Source organism: Setaria italica, chromosome IX (genome assembly GCF_000263155.2).
Source record: "Setaria italica strain Yugu1 chromosome IX, Setaria_italica_v2.0, whole genome shotgun sequence".
Lineage (NCBI taxonomy): Eukaryota > Viridiplantae > Streptophyta > Magnoliopsida > Poales > Poaceae > Setaria > Setaria italica.
The window spans coordinates 11,685,445-11,712,728 of NC_028458.1; the positions used below are offsets into that span (position 1 = coordinate 11,685,445).

The 27,284-nt window shown below is 49.1% G+C and overlaps 3 protein-coding genes across 3 annotated transcripts; 2 read left to right on the forward strand and 1 right to left on the reverse strand.

Annotated features, from left to right (window-relative positions):
* Positions 1–7,853: 7,853 nt before the first annotated feature.
* Positions 7,854–10,626, forward strand: LOC101763904. Its single transcript, XM_004982392.3, has 3 exons — positions 7,854–8,461; positions 8,853–9,200; positions 9,295–10,626. The coding sequence occupies exons 1-3, from the start codon at positions 8,033–8,035 to the stop codon at positions 9,925–9,927; spliced, it is 1,410 nt and encodes a 469-aa protein (XP_004982449.1). The 5' UTR covers positions 7,854–8,032; the 3' UTR covers positions 9,928–10,626.
* Positions 10,627–17,829: 7,203 nt separating this feature from the next.
* LOC111255881 lies at positions 17,830–19,030 on the forward strand. The gene is made up of 2 exons (XM_022823491.1): positions 17,830–18,649; positions 18,730–19,030. Exons 1-2 carry the CDS (start codon positions 17,858–17,860, stop codon positions 18,943–18,945), a joined length of 1,008 nt encoding a protein of 335 aa, XP_022679226.1. The 5' UTR covers positions 17,830–17,857; the 3' UTR covers positions 18,946–19,030.
* Positions 19,031–24,288: 5,258 nt separating this feature from the next.
* On the reverse strand, positions 24,289–27,243 carry LOC101764579 (subtilisin-like protease SBT1.7). The gene has a single exon (XM_004982393.2). The coding sequence runs from the start codon at positions 27,164–27,166 to the stop codon at positions 24,839–24,841; it is 2,328 nt and encodes a 775-aa protein (XP_004982450.1). The 5' UTR covers positions 27,167–27,243; the 3' UTR covers positions 24,289–24,838.
* Positions 27,244–27,284: the final 41 nt, after the last annotated feature.

Below are 27,284 nucleotides of genomic sequence, written 5' to 3' on the forward strand. Positions count from 1 at the left end.
ATGATTTTAGACGGACGGAATCTAGGCAAATAATCAGCTAAAGGGGGGGCCAAGTTCTACAGGAAAAGAGATCAGTGGGATTCCCTAATTAGCTAGTGTCACTGCACGTACGTCGTACGGTGTTGCTTAGTTTTTTTTTTGTGACTTTCACCAAAAATATGCCCTGGCTGCCTGTTTAAGCTTTTCAAATGCAGCTGCGGCTGAAATGGGCAACATGCCAAGTTCCAAATATGGGGATTTTTAAGATCAAGTTGTTGCAGCACCAGATGAAGTACGTACAAAGTGAGTATAGAGATAGCTGTGAGGCAAATATGGCAAAAAGCTCCAACATTCTCTTCGTATCTTTAATACTATATACTTGGCACTCAACCATGTAAAGTTTCATTCCATACTCCCACTGATCCAAAATATGGAAGTTGTTCTAGATTTGGGCGCAACAATTGAGGGTATTCAATTTTACTAGTATTCATTTTTTTTTTGTTTTAGACAACGGAATAAGATTATCTCAACCTATATATGCATCGTCCTGCACACAACTGTTCGTTATTTAGGAATTCAGTTTTCTTTTTGCCTTGTAACTAATCAATTTAATCGTTTGATTTCTACTCAAAACAACCATAAACACCATGTTCTAGTAACAACCATACCATGAAGCAACTTGCTGGTTGCTGCGTAGGTTTACGACAGTAATGCAGAATCGCTTTCATCGTAGCTGGGACGTACCTAAAAGGTGTGCCAATGAGCTGTTTGCATACTGGTTCGTTCTGAACATTTCCCCCACTGCACTTGACTGGAGGAGCAGTATGCAATATGCATGCCACGGCCAGGTCACCGGATGGCACGCCATGTTCAGATTTCAGAGACAACACGCGTGTCACCGGATGGCGAGGTCACCATACGGTCGGATCGTACACTGAGCACTAGCCATCTACGCAACAGAACATCTGGGAAATGTACGGCATGCTTGTTAATTAATACTGCCACTAGAGGAAAATTAGTCACGGCTAACTGTCCGTCTAAAGCAGTTAGTCTCTCAGCTAGTGACGGCAGATGGCCACGTGAGTTCAGCTAACCAAAAGTGGCGCAGCACAAATCACGGGAGAGAGCACGGCACATGCCCAGGCCATATCTAGTGGTAGTACGGGAATCTTACAACCAGGAATTTTTTGTGCAGGCATTATTGCACGCTGTTCAGAATTGTTTTTCCTCATTTGTTTTGTTCTTTTCTCAAAAGAAGATGCTAACAGATTTGAAGGTTTTTTGGAAAGGGAAAGTAAGTTGATCTAGACTAGCTCAAGGAACAGTAATCTTCGTACAGTGGCATCTTTTGGAAACTTGCTAATGCGGTGGCGCAGAGGGGGGGCAACTGGTTACACACTCCAATCTCACTTTAATTAAAGTGTGAGAGAACGACTGGACGAGTAGAATATGGAATTGCCCCCTAACAGACTGACAGTAGTACTCTATATGACTACTACTCCTTCCATTCCAAATTGTAGGTTGTTTTGCTTTTTTAGTTCTAGTATAGTGTATGTCTAGATGTATAATAATATCTATATATGAACCTAGAAAAGCCAAAACGACCTACAATTTGAAACGGAGGGAGTATGTTTGATTCTGCCACCGAAATTGTTTTCGTTACCACTAATGTCTATGCATTATATTGTCTGTCTCCAATCCATTATTTGTTTTCATCATTCCAATTAGGTTATTTCATTTAATTAAATAAAATCATCACAAAACTTCATAGCTATGGAAATAACCTGCACCCAGTCTATATCAGTTGAAATTTCTGTCAACAGGATTCGACATACTCTAACCAATGGTTACGTTGCTACTTGCAATTTCCAACGGTGTTACGCCAAAAATGACAAAAGAGTGTCATAAACTAAAATTCACCTAAGTTACAAGTTTCCAATGGAATAGACAAAATATAGACTATAGAGATTGTCAATAAGTGGCACATCCAATTCTTTTCCTACTTATTTTTTGGTTAATTCACTCATGCGTGCTCAGTAATACATGTATATATGATGTATCGCTTCACAAAATGTCACGCGTACGCTCGCAGCCGCATGAACATGTATGTACACATGCACTGTAACATGCTGAGGTAAGGGAGGCAATCGGTCCAGGAGGCCGACCGGCCCTGTGCTTCTAGAGATGGAGAGTGGTCACATCCTCAGACATGTAGCTAGCAGCCATCATGCGCCACCTGCGATTCTCCATGTCGACTACATTTCTGCGCGTAGGTCATCGCTGTCTGCACTTCCAGAGCTACGCTACAAAACTACTCCTAGGGCAAGCGGTTGCCAGTTGCCTCGCCACTGTAGTCAGTTAGTGTGGTAGACGTGTAGATCGATCAGCTCAGCTCACGCCTGAGTACGTCGTCCACATGCATGAGCGTGCATGAATATGCATGGTACCGAAACACTCATCATCATCAGTACGAGAACATGCTGTAGATCCACGATAGAGATGCTGCTTCTTACTTGATGAGTAACTACCAAGTACTGTATGTATCAAGAAGCATCATCAACCGTTCACTTGTAGATATACTGTACACGTACGATACAGTATACTCCAAGTACCACTGCACATGCTCGACTTCTTGCTGTGTATACGTTGCTGTACCGATATATGAGAGCGATTGGTCATCGATGCAATGATGCTAGCTGCAGTGCAGAGCCGCCGGAGCTGGCGCCAGATCTGTGCATGCATGGCATGCTCCAAGAGACCAAGACTAGCTAAGAGCTGTCGACGTCGCTACTTGGATCTGAATTTTACCCGACAGTAAGGCGTAAGTTGGGATCGGATGGGCTAGCTGAAAATGCCAGGCACTGCATGTTCCAAAGAATAATCGTCGCTACTTTTGTTGGATTATACTATATATGTAAAGTGGTGGCTACTAGCCAATGATTTTTTGAGGCCAAACTGTGAGCCAATGTGTTGAGAAAATGACAGATAACTTGTTTAATTCGAGTATGCTTCGTCACAAGAATGAACGGTTGAGCAGACAGAAATGACTCATGACCCACCTGATCGAGAAGAACCGACCATGATTCTCACATATCGCTACTAGTCTACTACTAGATCAGTCTCTTTTCTACAGGGCTGACATTTATACTAGCTATTACTATCATTGGTTCATGTAGGACCGGTAGTGACAGTTCTCGGCGTCATTTCTGATATTTGCCAAAAATATGGCAAGAACCAGTTGTATACTTTAACCAATTTTAATATTTTAAGGACATTATCAATGTTAAAAATGTATTGTGGAGTTGGGTTTGGTTTAGAACAAAAACGACTGTTTACGTACGCGTTGGGTTGCATTTTGTTTGGCGCAATCCGGTATGAGTATATGCAGACATTTTTTCTCAGAAGCTAGCTAATTCGAGCCCATACAGGCACTGGCGGACTCAGGGCTGGGTGAGGCTGGGCACCTGCACAGGCTCCGGTGCCATTGCTGCTAGAGCAGCTAATGCTCAAATTAGCCTTCCGTGTGGTTGCAGCCCTCTTCCTCTGGAGATAGGAACATATTTTTTTAGTTTCGCCCAGGCTCCATTTGGTTCCTGCGTCCGCCACTGCATACAGGTAGTATTATATATGAACAAAATTGGCAGAAAATTAGTAGTCAACTCAATCCAAGTACGCAGAAGAAACAAGTCTGTCAAGGATTTGTGTTCTGTACTTAATGTGAGGTGACATAGAAAATGCTAAAAAAATAAAACAGGAACCTCAATACAGTGCCTAGCTACTACTACTCATATCATCCACCATATGCATGGACAGACTAATAATCATTGAAACGTCGCTATATACAAAAACCATATCCATTGGAGATTCATACAGTAAGGTGCTGCCAGAATATGTACTAATGCGTTCCCTCTGTGGCCTGTCAGTTGTCATGTCCAGATCCAAGTCGTTGCTGCAGGCATCAATTGGAGCAATGCAATGACGCTGTTGCATGTCGTATTGTTGCCCCGCTAGCTTATAAGCAGCTTAGTTAATTGCGAACAGGGAATTCTAGTTAAATATATATGTGCATAGGGCCATAGCCAATCACCATGATTTGTCCCGGCCCTTTTGGTTGTTTGCAAGTAGTCACATTGTTGGTGGAGTCGCCATGTTAGGTTAATTATGCCGTTCTCCATGCATGCATGCATGCATGCCCTGGATCACACTGTAGTGGTTCTGATCCTAAAACACTATGATTTGACACGCCCTCCACGCTCTGGCAGCCATAAGCATATAGGCCATTGTGGCATTGTCAGTCATCAACATGTGAGATCAAAACCTGTGTGATAGGTACTGGAATCATATGGATTGGCTTGTGCATATAGGAATCCCTCTGTTGACAAATAGATTGGCATCTTTACGGTACCAGCAATCAAATTTTCTTAACACTTTTGACCACCACGTAAAAAGTATCCAAAAATGTTTTTTATCGACGAAATTATTTGACTATATATTGTTACCAAAATATTTGGTTAAGGCTGAGATTTTATTTTCTTTACTTACCTTTTTTATTAGTGAAGCTACCATCCTGTGTATTTTCAAAGTTCTTTTTTTTTTAGCTTCGATGATGGAGTAAAATTAACTTGGTTAATTTGGAACATTCATTGAGCAACTGAGCAAGGATATGTTGGATTCCAGAGTGGGAGCGAGTACGATGTCGAGGGCATCAAGGAGAAACAATAATGATAAATGATTCTAGTACTTAAGGGCAACAACTAAAGGGGCGGCCTTTGTTTGGGGAGTCAAATAAATTCTTTGCACAAAACCTTTTTTCTGAGGCCATGTTTGGATCCACCCAGATTGTGTAAACTGATCGACTTGCAAAAGCTAGAGTAAAAGCCGGTTTGTTTGGATCAGTTAGTGCTTTTAATTTGAAAGGCTCGATGTATAAGGCGCTGTAAAAAGCTTAGGGAGAGGTAGTTTGTATTTTGCAAGAGCCAGATCAAAAGCTAGTCTTTTTGTATCAGTTATTGTTTTATAAAGGTTGGAGTGCACAAGTTGTGTGGATCCACAAATTAAACAGGTTTTGAGGCTGGGCGTCGATGTAGTTTATTTACCCACTACCCAGTGATGTGAACTTAATTCTGTTAACAAAAAAAAAGGAAAACTATAGTACAAGAATGAAAAAGGAAGAAGCAACAACCCATAGCACCTGGTGTTTGCACGAGGTCTAATACCAAACCCAGGCAGGCCCGCCCCTGCTAATACGTATGGTCTGACGGTACCTCATCATGCCGAATGCAACATGGGAGGATTACTATATATATTTTTCGTACACCAACCAAAAGGATCATCTGCTCCCTTCGCCGGGGTCAGGGCCAAGGCCGCGGCTGCTCAGCTCGCCGGGGCCGCGCCGCACGCGCTGCTGCTGTTCGGCTCGTCGGGGCCACGCCGCCGCCGCTGCTCGCCAGGCCGCCGCCGCGTGCAGACCCGGCTCTTCCCTCACCTGGTGGACTCCCTCCTCGGTGCCGGCGCCAACTGATGGATCCGGTTCGCCGTCCGGGATCGATCTCCCGAATCTGTAGTCGAGTTCATGTATCAGGAACCAGAGAGAAGCTGGGAAATAATAATTAATATATAATAATTCGATGGTGTTGTTATCCTGTATCTTGTTCTACGTTTGATTGATGAGCAGGAATACAATTCTTAGGATGGTTTATCGTAATACATATAGCACTGTCCAAAGTTGAAAAGAGAAGAGAGAGAGGAAGAGGAAAGGAGAAAAGAGGCGAGACTGACGTGCGGGTCCATTCACAAAGGGTAAAATGAATTATTTACAATAATACCTCATGTTTTTTGAGCTGGAGCACTGCAATCAGTCAAACACATACATTAACTTAACTCCATGTTTTTCTGGAGTTGGTGAAGTGGAGCTGCAAAAGGATGGAGTTGGTGAAGTGGAGCTATTTTTTCTGTAGTGGAGTGCTGCTAAACACCCTCTAATAAGCAAATATATGTATGTACTAATTAATAGTGCCAGTTATATTATAGCAAATACCGCTAAGAGGATCTCAGCAGGGTGCTCCCCGTCCTAAAATAATCTGAGTTCGTGCACGCGCCTATAATACGACGACAGCCACGGCGGTGTGGCTTTTATTTCTACCTAATCATTTGCAACTGCACCACTAGCTATAGCTCATACGAAACACTACCGACGAGGGTGAGGTTTTCAGTGCCATTCATGCGCAAGAAACCCCCTGGATGTATCCTTCTGTCCAAGTTCGATCGCAATTCGTGTGTTTGGGAGAGGCCACATCACCAGCTTCACCTCGCTTTTGCGGGCGACGACGGCTCTGACGTCGCGCCATGAACTTGTTGCGAAGGAAATGCCAATACACGCCACGCAATAAAACCTATCTATGTCTATACAATCCATCACAAATAAATGAAAAAGTTGATCGACGCAATGCCACACCCCCATACATACACACATACATACATACATATCACATATCCCTACGCGATGGTCGGCGTAAAAGGGCTGTTGCCGTGATGCCGACCCTCTCCTGACTGTACCTCTCTCCAAAGTTGATTTCCATCCGCCTCGCGCGCTCCGCCACGAAACCGATGGTCAAGGCGGTTCGCAGATGTTCTTTAATGATCTTTATTTTTGAAGTTTTTAGATTTTGATATCATGTTTTGGTATTATGATTCATTTTGTACATTGTAATGGGCAAATTGTAATGGTTCCACGTACCATAGTTGTTCGCAGGTGTTCTTTAATGATCTTTATTTTTGAAGTTTTGAGATTTTGATATCATGTTTTGGTATTATGATTCATTTCATACATTGTAATTGGCAAATTGTAGTGGTACCACCTACCATAGCTGTTCGGAAGTGTAATGTGTTTGCCCTATAGCTATGTTAGCGTAATTTTAAAGGTGTATAGTAGGAAAAGTTACATGTGTGGATACTATAGCAAATTTGGTATTGTATAGTGCATGTACAATGAATGTGTGGGACCTGCCATTTGCATCAAACTCTAATTTCATCAAACTTGTTATAAATATCTTTTATTTATTTTTGAGATTTATATAGTTGTACAAAGTATCGTGAGATATACAACATCGGTACATGTCTTATGTATTATTATTTTTAGGATATATATGATTATACATGAGATATACATGAGTGGTACATATCCTTTATATTATTATTTTTAGGATCTATATGGCTTTATGTGAGATGTACTACCGTGGTACATGTTTTATTATTATTATTTTTGGAAAGTATTGAATATAAAAAAATAAGTTGTCAGTATAATGGTTTATTATTTTCTTTTTTCTTCTTCCAACTTAACTTGAATGTGAAAAAATAAAAATAATATAGAATTTGCAATATTATGTGTACCGAATAAAGTAAAATATTTGTGTGTGGATAATGATCATGTTAACGGTTAGAATTGGTATGTGTGGCACATAATTATTACAGTGTATATATTATTTTTGTAAGCATTCAAAATTCAAACTCATCCGTGCACATGGGAGTACAGCTTGCATGTCGTTTATGTCACATCAATCATCATCGTTCTTTCTCTTCTTTTTCTTTTAGATGTATCGTACCTTTTATATTATGTCACACAGCTGACATATTGTGAAAGAAAAAATCAAGTATACTTAGTAATACGTTCACAAGAGACAAATCAACACGAAAACCGAGCAGGATAGATCGTGTTGCAACACCGTGGAGGTTTTGGCGACCGTGCCGGTAGCAGTGACACCGAGGGAGCGGTGAGCACACCCCAGCTCCCCAAGGAGGTGAGGAGAATCGGCAGCCGACTTGCGGCCGTATACCATCTCCACTCGCTGTCACACTTGACAGCAGCCTCGGTGCCTGCAAACCGGCGTCCAGCTTTGCCTGCCCACCATTTTCGCCACCGCAGCCCACCCCTCCGTATAAATTCGCGACCAGTCCCCCCCATCCCTCTCATTCCTCGGCCACAGAGCCTGATCCTCTCACCAGACTCCCCCCGCGAGTTCTCGCTATTCGCGAACAGGTCCTCCCCGCCCTGTCCATGGAAAGGCGGCAGGGCTTCTTCGCTGCCCTGCGGGAGGAGGTGGCGCGCGGGCTGTCGCCGGCCCGGGCGCGCCGCAAGTCCGAGGCGGCGGACCTCGCCGCCGCGTTCAGGTTCGCCGGCGGCGGTGGGGGTGGTGGCGAGATGCTGGCGCCGCTCATGGAGGGGCCCGATCCGGAGTCCGGCGACGGGGAGGGCTGCGGCGGCGGCGGCGGCAGAGGAGCGCGCGGGAGGAAGGAAGGGTGGGGGCACTGGGTGCGCGGCCAGCTCGCGCGCGCCCCGTCCTCAGTGGCCGCGGCGGCCGCCGGCGCCGGCGCGACGCGCAACGACCTCAGGATGCTCCTCGGCGTCATGGGCGCGCCGCTCGCGCCCGTTCAGGTCTGCACCGCCGAGCCGCTCCCACACCTCAGCGTCAAGGACACTCCCCTCGTAAGCGCTTCTCTGGCCACTCTGCTCCGCGTATTTCTTTCGCTGTTTGCTCCAGATTTGGTTTCGATCGTGTGCTCGACGAAATGCCGGAGTCACGTTTTTCATGGATGTTTGAATCCGAGTTGCAATTAATTCTTGGATTCATGGTCCTGTAGACTGTAAAAATTCCCTGCTTGTGATTACAGTGCTGTAAAGGGTAATTCTTGTTGTCTACTACACCTCTGGTCCTGGGACCTTTGACTGCTCTTTAGGACTGATGTGTGTTAAAAAAAAATTCACCGCTGTGATGCGTGTTTAATTCAGCGATGTTACCAGTGTGCTGTAAAACATGGATATTTTACTGTTACGAACAAGTGTGTAATTTTTTTTGCCTGTGACTGTGCAACCACAGGAGACCTCGTCGGCACACTACATCCTGCAACAGTACCTCGCGGCCTCCGGAGGGCACAAGCTTCTGGCGTCCGTGCGCAACGCCTACACCATGGGCAAGGTGCGCATGGTGGCCACTGAACACGAGACCGCCGGCCGCCTCACCAAGAACCGCAATGCTGGACGCGGCGGCGAGCCCGGCCGCTTCGTGCTGTGGCAGATGGCACCAGAGATGTGGTACATCGAGCTGGCTGTCGGTGGGAGCAAGGTGCACGCAGGGTGCAATGGCAAGCTTGTGTGGCGCCACACCCCATGGCTTGGTGCCCATGCTGCCAAGGGCCCTGTTCGCCAGCTTCGCCGTACCCTTCAGGTATACTCCTGTGTGCGGTTGCCTTGTCACTCCTAATTCAACCATATAATTTGGTATAGGTTTACTCAAGTCTTTTGAATGATGTTCTTTCCAGGGCTTGGATCCACTGATCACGGCAAGCATGTTTGCTGGTGCACGGTGCATTGGGGAGAAGAAGGTGAATGGGGAGGATTGCTTCATCCTGAAGCTGAGCACAGACGCTGAGACCCTCAAGGCACGCAGCGAAGGCTTTGCAGAGATGATCAGGCATGTCATGTTCGGGTACTTCAGCCAGAGGACTGGTCTTCTTGTCCACATCGAGGATTCACATCTGACCCGGATTCAGTCAAACACTGGAGGGGATGCAATCTACTGGGAGACTACCATCAGCTCGTTCATGGAGGATTACCGTCCAGTGGATGGTATAATGATTGCACATTCTGGGCGCTCGGTTGTGACCCTTTTCCGGTTTGGTGAGGTGGCCATGAGCCACACCAAGACTCGGATGGAGGAGGTGTGGAGCATTGAGGAGGTCGCGTTCAACGTTCCTGGGCTGTCCATGGACTGTTTCATCCCACCCACTGATATCAAGTCTGGATCTGTTGACGAGACTATGGAGCTTACTAATGGAGAGAGGAGCAGGGCCGGTCCTCCCCCAGGCCACCGTGCTAAAGTTGCTGCGCTTGAGAAGGCAGAAGAAGATAAAGTGGCATGGGGAGGTGGAACCATACTTGAAAACCACAACTGATCTGCAGTCTGTTCATACTTGGTTCTCACAGTGCAGCTGCTGACTCTGTTGCATCTAGTGTAGGAGAAACAAGTGAAATGGGAGGATTTGGAAGTTTAGTAAATCCAAATGCCTCCCGTGTATAGGAAGAAGCATGAGATTTTCACAAGGTCTTGCACATGGTGGAAGCGGATCTGTGTGAAGTATCCTTTTTCTGATCTCATCCAGAGATATGGTAGTAGGTAGCCCTATTTGCTGCTTCAGGCTTTTTTTTGTCAGTGCCTCCTAGCTGTGTTCTCCATCCCGACCACATGAGAAGGATCATTGTGGTTGGTTCTCTTTTAGCTATACTAATTGGTCACTGCCGTCAGCGGGGAAGAAGGATTTCCTCTTCCTGCAATCGGCAGTGACTTAGCTGTCATTGCATCCGATTGGTGGTGGTTCAGTGTGCTTCTCTTGGCGATGGATTCAGGTCAAGCTAACCTCTCAGAGAGAAAAAAAAAATTGAACATCTGAATGGTTGTTACTTGTGTTTTTGTACTGAGTAGAACCTGTTAGATGGTTGTTACCAGTGTTTCTAAGTTTTTTTTTTGGTTCCTGAACCCCCCCTTGGCATCTCACTATATTTTACCATGAGATGAAAGGATTTAGTGTTAAACAGAAGTTCGATGCATGTAATCCCAAACATGTTTATTATTCTGAGTGTCATGGATTGAGCTAGCTGTGGCTGTGACTGTCCTTAGGAGGAAATGAAATGATTCAGGCTTTTGGGGCGTTGAAGTGCAAACAGTGTGGCACCATCAATGTGGTTTTCTCCAGGCCTGCCCGGTTTTACTTTGGTCTGCAGTATGCTGGAGGGAGTAATGATCCATAACTATGATGGCACGGCCCCCATGTGGCGCTTCTATTGCGGCCTCAACCTCCCCAGGTGCTGCCTGTCATTAGAGTGACACTGTGATGAGCACAGGGATACATGCAGTACATCTCCTAGCTTACTATAATCTGCCATGAGCTGTGCTTTTGCAACCATGATGGTAGCAGGACTGGCCGTAATACAGTATGTAGTATATATATTATCTTTTTGCCTTTGTTTACCAGTGCAGTGAGCAGTGAGCTCCATTCCCTGAGGGAGCAGGTTGAAAGCCATGGTGGTGTGCCACCTTGCCCTTGTTGGCAGTAATGGCGTCGCACGCCGTTCCTTGGAGTGAGGAGTAGTTTTATTCGTAGGGCCGCGTGTTCTTCCTGGGAAGAAGGGACCAATGTCTACGCCGGAGAAATTCTAATCCTCTCAGGTCCACCGCTGTGTGCTTGCTTCCTAACCTATTGGGGGAGTTCTCGGGAACTCACAAACCAATCAAAGGTCAGCCCAACCCACGGTAGTAGTATCAATTTTATCAGATCATAAAGATATTAGCTCTACAAATTATACCTCCTCCAACTTATGATTTCTTAATGTGGGTCGTAATAAATTTTCTCTCCTCTCTCCCCTCTCTTATTTTTCGTTGGAGATCGAATCAACACCGTATCTTGCATGAGATCATATTTTTACATCTTTTCTCATTTAACTCTTTTACCACTTAACTTTTTACCTTCATGGCACCGTACTTATGCTATGGAAACAAGCTGAAGTGAGGTCGATGGTTGGGACTGGCCTTAGTACGACGTGCCTGAAGCTTCGCGACAGTAGTGTTTCCTGTCCAAGAGTGAAAGCTTTCCGTAGACGACGCCTTGGGCTACTTGTTTTTCCACCCATCTTTCATGAGCATCCGTGCAGCGTGTAATAGACTACTATCTTTCATGAGTAGTGAGTGTATCGCATTGCATTGTGAAGGTGTTCCAGGTCAATTTCAGCTGGCACTATGTTTGACTATGCTATGTGGCTGCAGTTCAGAAGAGGCCGTATGAACTTATTCCAGTGCCCGATTTGAGGCTTCCGAGATTAGGCAAGCTTAATTAATCCCTAAATTGCTAAACAAAGTGACTAAAAATTGTTAAATTTTAGTCCTTAAAGTTTAGCCCTTTAGTCCCCAGTGAGTTGCTTATAGGGACTAAAAGAGACCTTGAACAGATGTATCCCCCTGCCTCCCTTCCTCCACCCCACGCCACCCGCCCCGCCGGCCCCCACCCTCCCGGGCACCTACCCCGTCACCGGCCCCTGCCGCCCCTGGCCACCCGTTCGCCACCACTCCTAACCGCCGGGAGGGGCCCCGCGAGGCCACGTGCAGGGAAGTGTAGGGACGTGATGCGGGCGCTGACATCGCAGGACACGTCGTCCTAGGCGCAGCACACGGCGGGGGGGGGGGGACGGGGACGACGTGGCGTAGAGGCCAGCGCCGCCGGCGCCCATAAGGTTCCCAGTGAGGAGGAGAAAGCTTGCAGCGCGCACAAGTCATCCGAGTGGCACAACACGGCGCGTGGAGGTTGTCCTAAAGGAACCAAACAGGACCTAAATCGACCTGAAACTACACGAACGAGAGCTCATCAGATCAGATCAATGAACCAACCGTTCCCTGATATTCAGTGTGGAAAGGGATGGAACAAAGGCGACATGACCCTCATGCAGTGCTACCGCAGCTACCACCAGCCTGCCTGACAACGCAACGCAATGCAATGCGGCCTGAGCCTTAACCACAAGAAAGCAAGGGTTGGCGGTGTCCATTAAGCCCCTAGTGGCCTGAAGCCTGAAGCAAAGCAAAGCCTGACCACAAGAAATCTATGCAATGCAGCAAAGCAAAGCCTGAAGCCCCTAGTGGCCATGCTCCTATCTGCGACCAGGAAAGCAGGGTAGATCGACCAAATCATTGCTGTTCCTTGTACGCCCCCGCACGGCCTCAAACCGGACCTACAGTACCAGAAATGCCGGAAGCAAAATAAGAAGAAAAATACTGTCAGCCTGCACAGAACAGAAGCAGCGTTTGCTGATGACCCTACTCTACTGTATGTCATTGTATATATGCCCCAGCAGCATCCTGCAGCTTTCTGAATTCTGATGATCAGGCTTTGGACCACACTTGACACCTGATAATGCAGACGCAGGCTACTTGCAATCTGAATCCTTTTTTAAAAAAAAAACAGAAAGCGGAGCTAACGAACAATCATGGTGCATGGGTGCGTGTGTTTAATTTTGCCGTCATGTCATGTTGGCGCCAATTGTACAGGGGAAGAGAACCAGCGTACTTTTCCGTTTCCGGAAAAGAAGAAGTGAACAAGTGCAGGCTCAAGCCTGCAATGGATGATGGTGCTGAAAAGAGAAATCTTGGCACGCCCCTAGGATTGGAGTCGAAGCCAAGGAGTTCTCAAGTCAAGGAGGAAGGAAGGAGAAGGGTGATTCCTTGACGGAGCAAAAGCTAAGCCTGCGCAGGAGTGACTGAGAGAGATTGGGAGGGAGGGAAGCAGCTGCTGACTTGCGCGGAGCCTTGTCTGCCAAGCAGAGACAGTGGCAGGCCAGCCGGCGCAGCAAGAGCTGTACGCTGTTCTTGCAGTCGGGGCCGTTGGTTCTCCCGAGCCGTACGTGCGTTTGGCAGCGCTGTCGCCGCGTGCCGTCAGGCAAAAAAAAAAAACTCTCACTTCCGAGAAATTAACTAATTTTAAATTTAAATAAATTTATATAAAATAATATTAACATTTATAGTGCAAAATAAATATTAATAGATTAGTCATGTAATATATTTTTATACTAAATCTATTTGAAGATGTAAATGTTAGTATTTTTTATAAATTTGATCAAATTTGAAATTGTTTGACTTTTCTAGAAATAAAAGTTGCTTTTTTTTTTTTGAAAACGGAGGTAGCAGTTAACTGACGGAGCTGCAGCTGCAGCGGCCTGGTAAAGCCTGCAGCTGCGGCAAAATGACGGGCTCACGTACGAGCGCCACGGGAGTGAGTAATTAGCGGGGAGCCTCCCTCTGCACCGGCCGGCACCTAATGAAGAGGCAGCTTGGGGGGCTCCTGACACCAAGGGATTATTCAAGTTAATCGTTTTGTTGGGTGTTGATAGTGGACTGCACGCGTTGACTGGCACTGACAGTAGAGGCATCTGCTGGCTACTGCAGTCTGCAGGTCGTCTTTCCAGCCACCGGCAGGTACGGGGGGCCCATTACTGCACCGGTCTCGAGAAGGGTGACATAGAAGAAGGAAAGGAAATGAAAGAGGCACTTGTAATCTCACTCGGGCCTGTGAGGAAATTACAAGCCCAACATCTCACTTGGTTATTCAGAGAGCCCAACATCTCTTTTTTTCCTTTGGGAGAGGAGAGAGCCCAACATCTTTTTTTTTTCTTCGAAAACATATAAGATCAACCTAGGAGGAGTTAGATAAATAGACTCGAACCTGGGTGGTTAGAGTGCACAAGCACACCTCTCACCCTAACCAATTGAGCTAGGCTCACTTGCTTTTTCTTCGGAAACCATTGCTTAAGCTATATCCTCCACCTACTGTACACTCAAATCATCATTAGCAATATATTTCCCTAACAGGATCGAATTTTTTAAAAAATATCGATACCAACATGGCAATCTTAAAATCTCTGGTGATAAGGTTTATCTAGTCACAAAAACCATATGCTACATACTAAGCAGTTTGGGTGCAAACCTGGATCTTCATGCGCAGAACCTTTCTAGTTCCTATATTGGATCACATGTATGTCGCAGCTAATGCTAGGATTACAAAAGATTGCCATCCGACATCACCAATACTATGACAAAAATGTTGCATCAGAAACTACACGAGGCTCACATGGAATGTAAAATGAGCTGTATGACAGACAACTGAGCAAATGCTAAATTCCTAATAGCAGTTCTCAAAGAAAGTTGAGTGTGTGGACAAACAGAGGTATGTGGTGTGTGCACAATAGGCCCATGCATGCTTAATTTAGCAAGTATACATCAAGACAGCTATTATAACCATGGAAGATTCACACACGGCCTATTTCTAAAATACAACTTGGAACCCAAACATTCACCCAAGGAGCAAGCATCTTAAAGACTTAAACCAAAGATATCACAAAAGATGTTAAATAAAATGAAAATTATCTAGACTTGCATATGTTGAGGCATTCGCAGACCTTGCTAAAACCTAGGAGACTATATCACTGAAACAGGACGAAATTATTGGTTTGGCAAATCATTAGAGAAACTGGGACAAGCTAATAGTAGTGGTGAAACTATCTGAAATTGGCTCAAATGTGCATCAGCAGTAAATCAATTTTATTACCATATATGAGGAACTACCTTTGCTTGCAACGAGTGTTGGTTTTCCGGCGGATCTTGTCCGACTGACGCTACGCACCGAAAAATGGCTTGATGTTACTTGCTGATGAGGGATAAGCGGGGACCTGAGACAGATCACCATGACCAACTGAAGGATTGTACCGGCACTCGTAAGACAGCAGCACGTTCTGATGCATGTTGAGCGTGATGATCCAGTCCTCGCAACGATAGTACTCATCTCCTGCAGTATGAAGTGGAAAAGACGGACATCCTTGGCGCTCACCATCGGGCACAGGGGTGCCGACCGCGGCAGCGGCGAGTCCCGGAAGTTGGGGAGTGTCCAGAGCTCATCATTCACCGCAGCACAGCAACCTTGGCCCACTCCGCCGGCGTCTTAATCTTATTGAGAACCCAGGTTGTGACTGTGAACCTGGTCTTCTTTCTTCGGGTTTCAAAGCGGCCATTGTTGACGTCAACAAGCTTGACGAGGCCCTTGCATACGCCAACCGTGCGGTTTACCTCCGGGAACGTGCGTCGTTGATCCACGATGTCCTTCCAGATTTCGATCTCCGGCAAACGGATGAAGCAGAGCTCGGGGCTGTCGGCAGCCACGTCGCAGCACAGTAGGCCGCGGTGGAGGTCGACCCAGTACATTGTCGATCGGCCAGCACCTAGCACTTTGTCCGTGCACCACTGGAAGGGTTTGAGAGCGTCGCCATCGTAGGGCATGGCGAGCGGCTTGTGCTCGCACACGTCAGTGGCGGATGAGTAGCGGAAGAGGTAGGGCAGCTCCAGCTTGCGGAGGCCCGTGACGTCCACGGAATGGCCTTGAGCGAGCGCGGCCCTATCGATGCCCTCATGAGTACGAATTAGCTGCAGTTCCGCGACGATGAACTCGTCGCCGAGGGAAACGATGCCAGCGGGGCCGCCACGATGTTGGGGACCTGGACCAGCCGCTCGTCGGTGCGCATGCGCACATAGGACATCGCCGGGGGAGAGGCGAGGCAGGCAGCGAGACGGATCTCGAGGCTGTTGCCCGTGGTGGAGGTGGCCGCCGCGGTGGTGGCGGGGTCATCTTCTCCCGATGCCTTGATCCGCGGGGGGGAGGGGGGGTGTGTTCGAATAGCGCCCCCGACCGGTGGCCGACGACCGGCGGCGGGCCGCCGCGCATCGGCAAGGGAGGAGATCTAGGATTTGGGTCGCTTCGAGACGAGGGAAAGGCCGAAAGGGGTATGGAGTGAAATTTGTGCCAAAGCGGCGGACCGATCTGAAAATTTATTTGCACTAGCAAATTTGCATACTTGTCAAAAATAATATTCAATATTATTATCGATATATATACAACTCTAATCGTCCTCTTACATACTCCCTCCATACCCAAAAAACCTGACGTTTAGGATAGGATTGTGGTAACCAAGGAGTGATTAATTAGGGGTCAGTTTTCCTTCTTTGCCCCTAATAAATATGGTTGCTCTTGCTCTCTGTACGAGAAAGTTAACCAGCTCAACTGGCTAGTGCGCGAAGCCTGCATTGCTGCGCCCCAGGTGCGGACAGCAGTCTTGCATGCGCGCGGGGCAATTGTTTCATTTTCGTTTGGCACTTGTTTCATTTTCGTTTGTTGCCTGCGCGCTCGGATAGCTGATGGTTCGCGCTCGTTTGGAATAAGAAGACCGGCGTTTGAGCTGCCTGTACTCCACGCCACTGGCTTATTTATGCGGCAACTTGCTTTCTCTCTTCTCCATGCCATTTGCTTGCTTGCTTAAACGCCTCTCTTTCCTTCTTTCTCAACCATCTATTCTTGCCATCTTCTCTGTCCACTTAACCGAGCAATGAGTGCTTTTTTCCCTGCCTTTGATCTAAACGTTCGTTTGGAAGAAGATGACGACGGCAACCTTCCCATCGATCTCAACGAGCCAGTTTTGGAAGATGAGAACCACGGTAATGTGTCTTTCTCAGTTTGTTCTTTCTCATTTATATGAACAGCACCCCATGCAAATTATTTTCCTTTCTAAGTGTGGTCTTTCCTTTTCAACAGGAATAGATTTGAACTTACCATTAGATGAATTTGGAGCTGTTGACTTTGATTACGTACAAAACCTCACTGGTACAGTCCTCTCACTTTCTTTTTTTTGTTTTACTAGTCATGCCGTGCCTAATTTGGAGCTGTTTTTTTTACTAGTCATGCCGTGCCTAATTTGGAGCTGTTTTTTTTACTAGTCATGCCGTGCCTACACGGCAACCTTTCTCATTTATATGAACAGCACCCCATGCAAATGATTGTTTTTTTTCCCTATAATTACATCATGTCGTGACTACTTTGGACTGTAAATAAGCTTGTTGTTATCATTATTAAAATGATTGGTTTTTTCCTTTAACTACATCATGCCGTGACTACTTTGCACTATTAAAAAGCTTGTTTTTTCGTTTTGCTAGAACAAGATGGTGATGCTCCCGTTCCACTACACCAACCGAAGAATGACTATTCTGATCGTGTTAGACAACAAGTGTATCAAGCATTGTTGATGAGAAGCAAAAATGGGAAACTAGGCAACCATGATACAACAATTGTATCTAACCAATTTGGAGTAAAAAATAGATCAGTTCAGCGCATATGGAGGTAAGGTAAAAACCAACTTTCTCAAAACATTCCGGTCGTGGTTCCTAATCTAAAGAAAGGTAGAAGTGGCCGCAAAGCAATCCCTCTAGATTTGGAAAAGTTGCGGGATATTCCTCTCAAGCAAAAGATGACCATAGAAGATGTGTCTAGTAAACTTGGTATTAGCAAATCTAGGATACAAAGGTATTTGAAAAGGGGTTTCATTAGGCGCCACTCTAGTAGCATCAAACCTTACCTCACTGATGATAACAAGAAGACTAGGTTGAAGTGGTGCATTGACATGATTGATCAAGGTTTGCTTGATGATCCAAAGTTCAAGGATTTGTTTGACTTTGTGTTTATTGATGAGAAGTGGTTCTACCTCACTCAAAAATCAGAGAGGTACTACTTGCTACCCGAGGAAAATGAACCACACCGCCTTTGCAAGAACAAGAACTACATCCCTAGGATCATGTTCTTATGTGTATGTGCTCGGCCACGATTTAGAAATGGAGTATGTGTGTTTGATGGCAAAATAGGTTGCTTTCCACTAGTCAATTTTGAACAAGCTATTAGAGGAAGCCACAACCGTCTTCGTGGAGAGGAAGTAATCAAACCAATTCAATCAATCACAAGGGATGTGATAAGAGATTTCATGATAAATAGAGTGTTGCCCGCAATTAGAGCAAAGTGGCCAAGAGAAGATGTCAACAAGCCAATATTCATTCAACAAGATAATGCTCCATCTCATTTAAAAGTTGATGATCCTCATTTTTGTGCGGTTGCAAAGCAAGATGGGTTTGACATTAGGCTTATATGTCAACCACCCAATTCTCCAGATTTTAACATTCTAGATTTGGGGTTTTTTCGAGCTATTCAAGCCATTCAATACAAGAAAGATGCTAAGACAATTAAAGATCTAATTCCAGCAGTGCAAGAGGTAAATGATCATCCATTCGATTGATTAAATTGATCTTGAACAACTAAAGTACTCTACTCACTACAATCTGTTTTTTGTAGGCATTTTTGGAGTACTGTCCAAAGAAAGCAAATAGGATCTTTGTCACACTACAAACTGTTTTGAAGGAAGCAATGAAGGTAAAAGGTTGCAACAAAATCAAGATTCCTCACATGAACAAACAAGCACTAGAGAGGGAAAAGAGGCTGCCATTGCAAATCCCTTGTGAAGCTTCATTGCTAGCCGAATCACTTGCTAGTCTTCCTGTAACAAATTAGAAGATGCAAGTTTATGCAAATTATTAGATGAGTGTATCTTAGGTTTGCAATGGCCAAATTGAGAGATGTTGTACTGTACCTTAGTGTTCTTTGTTTGCTGCTTCTTAATATGCTCTTCCACCTTCTTCAAAACGTCATCAGTCAACTTGATTCTAGTACCATCCATTTCAAGTTTGGCCACATCAGGAATATAGAACTCGCAATCGAATTTGTCCATTAGATGGAACCACTTTACTGGCATATCGTAATCTCCGTGTAGAAGTCCACAACGGCCACACCTGCGTGCGTTCCGGCGAGCTTGGTAGCAAGCTTCTCCAAAGACACCGCCAGCGTGGAACGTGCCACAGCGAGGGCATAGAGACTCGACGGAGTCAGGCTCGACGGAGTCGGGCACCATGTCGACTGAGTCTGCAACCATGTCGACGGAGGCCGCGACCTGCTCGACGGAGTCCGGCACCTCTTCGACGTCCGCGAACGTCTCATCCGAGTCCGCGAACACCGACGAGGCCGCGACGGCGAGCACCTCCTCCGCAACGGACTCCGACGAGGCCGCGACGGCGAGCGCGCGGCGACCAGCGGGCACGCGGCGAGCGCCCTGCGACGAGCGTACAGGCGAGCGAGCGGCGAGCGCGCAGCGCGCTTCCGGCGAGCGTGTGGCGAGCGTCATGGCGAGCGTGCGGCGCGAGTGATCCATTCGTGCCAGCGTGAATCGAGGCGACGCAATTAATGGGGAGTGAAGACGGGCGGACGGCCGGACGGGCAATCGAAGCGAACGGGCGGCGTCGGCTAGGGGCCAGTCCAAAGTTCACCCTGCCATGGCATAACGTCAAGCTTGTAAAAACGGGCCAAAGGCCCAGAACGTCGACTTTTTTGAGTACGGAGGGAGTACTATATAACATCCCGAAAATTGGAATCCAAAAAATCACATAAATTCAAAATCTAAATACAAAAACCTCGCTCTCCTTGTCTTCTTCATCTTGCCTGTTGCATGTAGGTCGCGGTTGAGGTCGACCCAGTACATTGTCGTCACCACCAGCTCGCAGAAACTCCGCTCGAGCTCCCTCTCTCCAATTTCCGGTTTCTCGGTTCTTCCCTTTGGAGAACAGACCACCCTTCGATCACCTCCTACAGAGTACAGACCACCCCGATTCGATTAATATAAGGGAAAGCATCTCCACACCATCATGTACCTTTCCCAACCCGCGACCCTCTTTATCCTTACCCGTATCGAGCCAATCACGAGCTCCAGAGCCGCCAATGGCAGCAGGCTATCAACCGTCTACCCTCCCTCTCTGACCTTCCAACCAAGCAGAACGGATTCGAAAGGGCATGAGGACCCGAATCCATTGCTCTCTAGCCACCATCCCTACTCCCTCGCGCCGTTGGTTCAAGCTCGGTAGCTCGACCATGGCGGGCGAAGCCAGGGGAGCACGAAGACCCGGTGCTCTCTGTTCCCCGTGTTGTTTCTTATGCACGTGTGGGCTTAGTCCTTAAAGGCTAAAGCAAGATTGATGGGCCATCCAGTCCATGTTCTTCTCACCGCACGCCTGCATGCATGCTTGTTATATCGTTGGGCCCAGCCCACTGCTGCATCGGAGGCGAGTTAACGGGGTATTTGGCTAGGCCCTGTAAGCATTAAGGGCACGTACACAGCTGCTGTATGTGAACTACACCGTACCATGTTATACACGGAGCTAAAAAGATATACCATACCATGTTATATACAGATAGCTAAAAAGATAGCGTGTACAGTGAGTCATCTGTTTAGCTATCTGTAAGCTATTTAATCTGTTCCTAGAGTTGGTAATCAGGTATACATTTGATCTTTGTAGCTATTTTAGTGCTTGAACGAGAGCATACTATATACCACCAGCAGTGCATACTATATACAAACCTTATGCCTTGTGCTTGAATTTCTGATATAGTACTTTGAGCACACGTGTTCAAAAGAAGATCAAACAAGCTTTTCAATTGTATAGAGTTGCATAATATACGAATACGACGACACCTATGAAGTTTGGAGGAGATCAAATAAAATGGAAAACTAAATGAAAAGATCATAGTGCCCTCAAAATCTTATCTCTTCACCCTGGGAGGCCATGACTCTCGCTCGTCTCTCGCATCCTCCATCTCGCCCGTCTCTCACATCCTCCCTTCTCTCATCTCCCCCATTCTCTCTCACGGCTCTCGGTGGGATCCAGCAAGGAGGGGCGCGGCGCGAGCTTAGCGCGGTGGACGCGCAGCACCACCATCACAGGGCGCTCCGGGGAGAACTGGTGCCGGTAGAGCAACATCATACGGTGCTCGTCGCCAGCGCTAGCCATGGTGTTCCGGCAGCATCTGGTGAGTGGGGCAGGGGATTTGGTATGCGCGGCATCGATTTTGCTACCATCCTCATTGATTTCTCGCACGCCGCAGCTGATCCGGAGGAGTCATCGTTGGCTGGCAACAAGTCGTACAACAGCAACTGCGCTGGCTATTTGTTCTCGGAGCACGAGTCCGTGCTGTCGCCTCATGAGGCGACAAACCTCCTCCTCTCTCGTCATTAAATAACCGTACACGTCGGATTTCTTTGCTTCTGTGGCTCCATACGGGTTGTCTCGTTGTTGTACTTTGTCCTAAGAGCAAGGCTAATAATACACCAGCTGCTGGTTGTAAGTATCTTTGCACCTTACCTTTCAACCCATCCATATACTAGTGAGCTCTTCATTATTAATATAAAGCCTACTTGTCTCTCTCACAAAGTTTTTTGGTTCTTGTGTCTAAGCGGGTTGTAAGTTTACATCCTGCTTCTCCTCTCTCTCCTTTCCTCTCTCTTCTACCTCAGCATTTAGCCTACTTACAAGAGAGGGAGGGGGCGATGGGGGCTAACATGGTCGGACAGAAAAAGGGCTGACCCTAAAAAAAAAAGGCTGACAGTGTGCCGTCGCTCGCAATAAGTGCCGCTCGCTCCGCCGTGACTTCTCACCGGAGTTTCGCCGGAATCCGGTATAGAACCACCGTTTTCTGTGCTTACGGCACCAGAGGCACCAGAGGGGAGCAGAGGATGTGGGCAACCCATTTTTGGGTTGACGGAGAGGAGATAGGGTCCAGGGGGTGCAGCTATGAGGTCTAGGGTTTAAAGGTTTCTGCACCTTGGTTACTCGATTGGCCACCTACTGCTTCCCTCCATGGCCTGGTGTTGGCGCCCCTCTTCCTCCCCTCTTGGAAACGATGCTGGTTGGGATTTTGTAATCAGTTTGCTTCTTCTCTTCCGTATGCTTTTGATGTGTTTTTACGTTTCGGATTATGGACGCGGACCCACGTGACCGACACTGACAGGAAAGTCGGAGTCGGAGTCAGATCGAAGGCTAAAGTCATTGAGGGCCTACTTGTCATCGAGATTAGTCGGACCAAACCAAAATTTGAATTGTCCATGCACGGGCTTAAAACGGGAGGGAATCAAAATCTCAGGCGCGCAGAAGATGAATTGAGAGCCCAAAAATGTCCACGTACCAAAAGCGACAAACATGAAGCCCGCGTGCACCTGGCCTTTGCTGACAGCCCAAGGCCGTGATAACCAAGACCAAGGGCAAGAAAGGCTGGTGCTGGCCCAATAGGCTGGCATAAGACCGGCCGACACGGTCTTTGTTTGCAATCGGGTTGCGTATCGAATTCATGGGCCGTTTCCTTGGCATGGTCAAAACACTAGACGCCCTTTCTCCGTAATAAGTTACAGAAGCCTTGCGACAAGTCGAGAAAAACTGCCAGCACGCACCGAATATATGATATGATGATCCGAAAATCCAGAACAGATCGCGGGCGAATAAATTCTGCCGGAATGGATGGATTGCGCGAACCTTTTGCTGTTTTGTTGTTGCTGTGGAGTCCAGCCGCACCCGATTCTTCTCGCCCACCACCCAGCCGGTTTTCAGGGCATTACTTTGTGTTCACCGCCCAAGCCAGATTACGAACGTGGATCATCGATGGTGCTTGCAGGCTCATCATCCGGTGCCGATCGACTAGGCAGGTGACCAAGCCTAACTCACTGGTAAAGGCAGCAGGCTACTAGCATTCTTTGGGCGAGATCTTGCTGGCTACCACTATCTATCTGCAGATGGATCTGCTTCGTCGCTTCTTTTTGGGTATTCTCTATTTCCTCTTCATGTAGCTCCGGGGCTGGCTGCAGATGAGGATCACGGCACGTTCGTTGCTCTCAATTCTCAAAGAAGATCACGGTATCCACTGGGTTGTCAATTTTCCTCCGGTGATAATGTTGCTCCTGCATCGTACTTTCTGAATTTTGAGTATGCCTGCCGCCTGATGATAAACGGGTCCTGATTCCCTTTCCACGAAAAAGGAATAGGGAGAAACAATAGCCTCTCCTTTAGGTGTTCGCCGGTAAACTCCCAACTTCCCCTACTCACCAAACAAACCGCTGTAAAAATAAACAAAAGAAAAAAAAAGGCGCTTGCCAGTCTATGTAGAACGGCAAAGCGAAAGCGAAAGCGTGTCTCAGCGATTGGGCCAGGCCAGCCAGCTGGAGGAAGACGGAAAAGAGAAGCCCAATCCATATTTTTCTAACTCACGGGCCCATACCGAGCCGACGAGCACAAGAACGTGAGAGAGACACAAGAGCATTTTTCATTTCGCGCTGCTTTATTCGCCCTGTCCTGAGCCTACCCTTCTTTCTTTCTTTAATCTCTTCCCTTTTCCTCTTTCAATCTCTGTACGTACTGCTACCATTTACTTATCCTTAGGCTCCAATCCAATCGCAGATGTGGTGTCACGAGGACGCCCCTGCTTGAGAAAGTTGCTCGGCCATCTTCCTTTGTTCTTGCTCACCAGCCGGCGGCCCTGCTTTTACTCGCCGCCTTTCTTCTCCTCCCCTTATCTTTTGTTCCGTGCCTCCCTCCCTGTCCTGCTCCACCCCTGCCTCCCTTTACCTTACACGCATTTGTTTATTGATAACATTATTAGCTTATTACTTAACCAAAAGAATTTGATTTGTAGATTCAAAGCCGGATGGGGAGGAGCTAGAGCTTTGAGACGGCGGTGAATGGTTTTTCAGGAGATTATTGGGCCATTGAAATGGACGACACAAGCTCAGAGTGCAGAGACCTTTTTGGTAGTGCTACACTGCTAGTGCACCATGCCTTTGTTTCTGCTGTCTCTTCTCCATTTTCCCCCTTTTATTCTCAAGCCATTATGATTCACATAAGGTGGAACTGTTCATTTGGAAACCTATATTACGTCGCCACTATATTACAACCTCAAAGTGCCCACAAATACACGCCTCTGTTATGCTACTTTGACGTGTGAATGTTTGGTATCGGTACACGTAGTTTCCTCCTACAAAAGTAATGACGGTAAGGGTATGCATTCCAGTTTCATAAAATAAAAAAAAGGGTACACATTCCACCTTCATAGTGGCAGTGCTGGGTTATCACATTCTTTGTCGATAATGATGTTAGTAACAATCAACATCATGGAACACAACCATTTCCACGATCCAGGGGATGCACGCCACGAGAGAGAGGGAGAGGTCCAAGTCAGTCCTTGTGAAGCTGCCCTTGCACTTGCAGCGTCGCGATCAGGTCCAGGTCCGACCATGCCCTCCAAATAATTCCATTCCAATCGAGCACCATCCCCCATCCTCGTCCACCGATCGCCACCAATATTTCACACTCCAAAATCACAATCTATCTAGAATCTTGCCAAGATTAATGGCCTTATTTGTAGCACAATAACAAGGAAACCCTCCAATTTCACCCCCTTTTTTCCTGTCTTTCACCCCCTCCAAACCTTCCAATTTTACACTTCCAGCCCTTCGTCCGACCGAGGCAGGGCCATCACTGGGCCATACACGTACGCACACCGTTTCGTCAGGTGCCAAAAACCCGCCGTGCCCCCATCAGGTCCACGTAAACGCTATCGGGCTTGCCACGCTGTGCTTGCCATCCGACCACACGAGCCGCCCGAAGCCGGAGGTGCCCGACGGCTGCGACCTCGACGTGAACCTCACCGTGTAGCTCTTCTTCTCACCCGCCGACGTGAACGCCAGCTCCGTCGGCTCCACGGCCACGGTGACGCCTTGGGCGGCGGCGCCGGCCACCGACGTCGACACCTTGTACGTGCCGGCGCCGCCGACGTTGGTGAGCGTGCGCGTGTGCGTCACGGTGGCCGCCGCCGAGGACTCCCCGCCCTCGCCGTTCGCCGTGGAGAAGGCCACGGAGAAGGACGGGTAGTTGAGGCCGCCCACGGAGTAGGTCCTGTTCTCGGCGCAGGAGAAGTCACGGCTCCGCGCCACGGTGGCGATCATGGCGGGGCTGTACTTGAGCGCGCACAGGAAGTCCACGTAGTCGCGGGTGCCCAGGTCGTACACGAGCCCCGGGTCCACCGCCCGCGACGGGTCCACGTGGCCGGCGCCGTAGTCGAACGGCGTGGCGGTGGCGCCCGTCGCCGCGTCCAGCAGCGGCGACGACCCGCCGGAGTAGGTGGCGTAGGCGGTGGTCATGAGCGCGGAGCGCACGGCGGCGGGGCTCCAGTCCGGGTGCGCGCTCCGGAGCAGCGCCGCCAGGCCGCTGACGTGCGGGCACGACATGGACGTGCCGGAGATGATGTTGAAGCCCACGCGGCGGGTGTCGGCGGCGAGTCCCGTCGGCCCGGCCTTGCCCGTCCACGCCGCCAGGATGTTGACGCCGGGGGCGATGATGTCCGGCTTGAGGATCTCCGGCGTCACCATGTTGGGCCCGCGGGAGGAGAACGCCGCCACCACCGGCGAGGGGTGCACGCCCACCTGCGTCCCGGCGACCACGATCGTCGCCGTGGGACTCGGGTCGGATGCCACGTAGGACTTGATCGCCACGCCTTCCCTCTCGCCGACGCCCGTGGCGGGGAGGAGGTGCGCGTCGGCGACGAGCTCCTGGCCGTTGGCGGCCGTGTTGGAGAGCACCATGCCGGCGCCGCCGGCGTCGCGGACGACGAAGCCCTTCTGGACGCGCGCGCTCACGCCCCGGTCGCAGACGACGATCTTCCCGGCCACCTTCTCCGGCGTGAGGGTCCCCGGCATGCAGAGGTTCCCGGCGGTGGAGTTGGAGGCGTTGGCCGCGTAGATGATGGGGAGCGGGGTGCTCGGGAGGGCCTTGCCGGAGTAGAGGGAGACGCCCGTGTAGTTCTTTCCGTTGCCGAGCGCGACGTACGCCGGGAAGTCGCGGTCGAGGGTGCCGGCGCCGACGGTGGTGATCCAGGGCGCCACGTTGGAGAGCGTGGAGCTGCCGGGCCCGGCGTTCCCCGCCGAGCAGGATACGAGGACGTTCTGCTCCATGGCGGAGAACGCGCCGATGGCGACGCTGTCGCGCGAGTAGTCGGCGGCGCCGCCGCCGAGCGAGAGCGAGAGCACGCCGCAGCCGTCGGCGACGGCGGCGTCCATGCCGGCGAGGATGTCGGAGCTGAAGCATCCCCCGAGCCAGCACACCTTGTAAACCGCGACGCGCGCCCTGGGCGCCATGCCGCGCGCCGTCCCAGACGCGAACCCGAAGAGGCTGGCGCCGGGCACGGCGGCGCCTGCGGCCGTGGAGGACGTGTGCGTGCCGTGGCCGTCGTCGTCGCGCGGGGAGCGGGACTCCCGGTCGGTGTCCATGGGCCCCATGGCGGCCTCGTAGCCGCGGTTGAAGAACCGCGCGCCGACGAGCTTCCGGTTGCAGGCGGAGGCGTTGAACCCGGCGCCCTCGACGCACCGTCCCTTCCAGAACGAGGGGACCTCGCCGAGCCCCGCGTCGTCGTAGCTCCGGCTCTCGGGCCACACGCCCGTGTCGAGCACCCCGACGACGACGTCGGCCGCCGTGCCGGACTGCGGGAAGAGGCCGCCCTGGTCGGCGCCACCGTCGGCGATGCCCAGGAACTCGGGCGTCCGCGTGGTGTGGAGCTCGTACCGCGCCTCCGGGTTGACGGCGAGGACGCCGCCCAGGCACGCCAGGTCGGCGGCCTCCTGGGCCGTGAGGCGCGCCGAGAAGCCGTGCAGGACGGTGTCGTAGGCGTAGAGCATGTTGCTGGCCGCGGACACGGAGCGCAGCGAGGCGCCGTACCACTCGCGGTGGTCATCGGCGTACTCCGCCGGCATCGCCGACTTGGCCATGTGGACGATGTACGTCTTCCGCTTCTCGGTCGCGGCGGCGGCGGCGGCGGCGGCCACCGCGAGCGCCGCCAGGACCAACGCCCGCAGCATGACGGGGTTACCCATCTTGTGTGCAGGTAGGCAGAGGGATTGGTGGCTTATGTTACGGTGGAGCTAGCTTCGCCGCTACAAGAGCGTGTGGGTGTATATATATATATATGTATATATATATATGTACCTATAT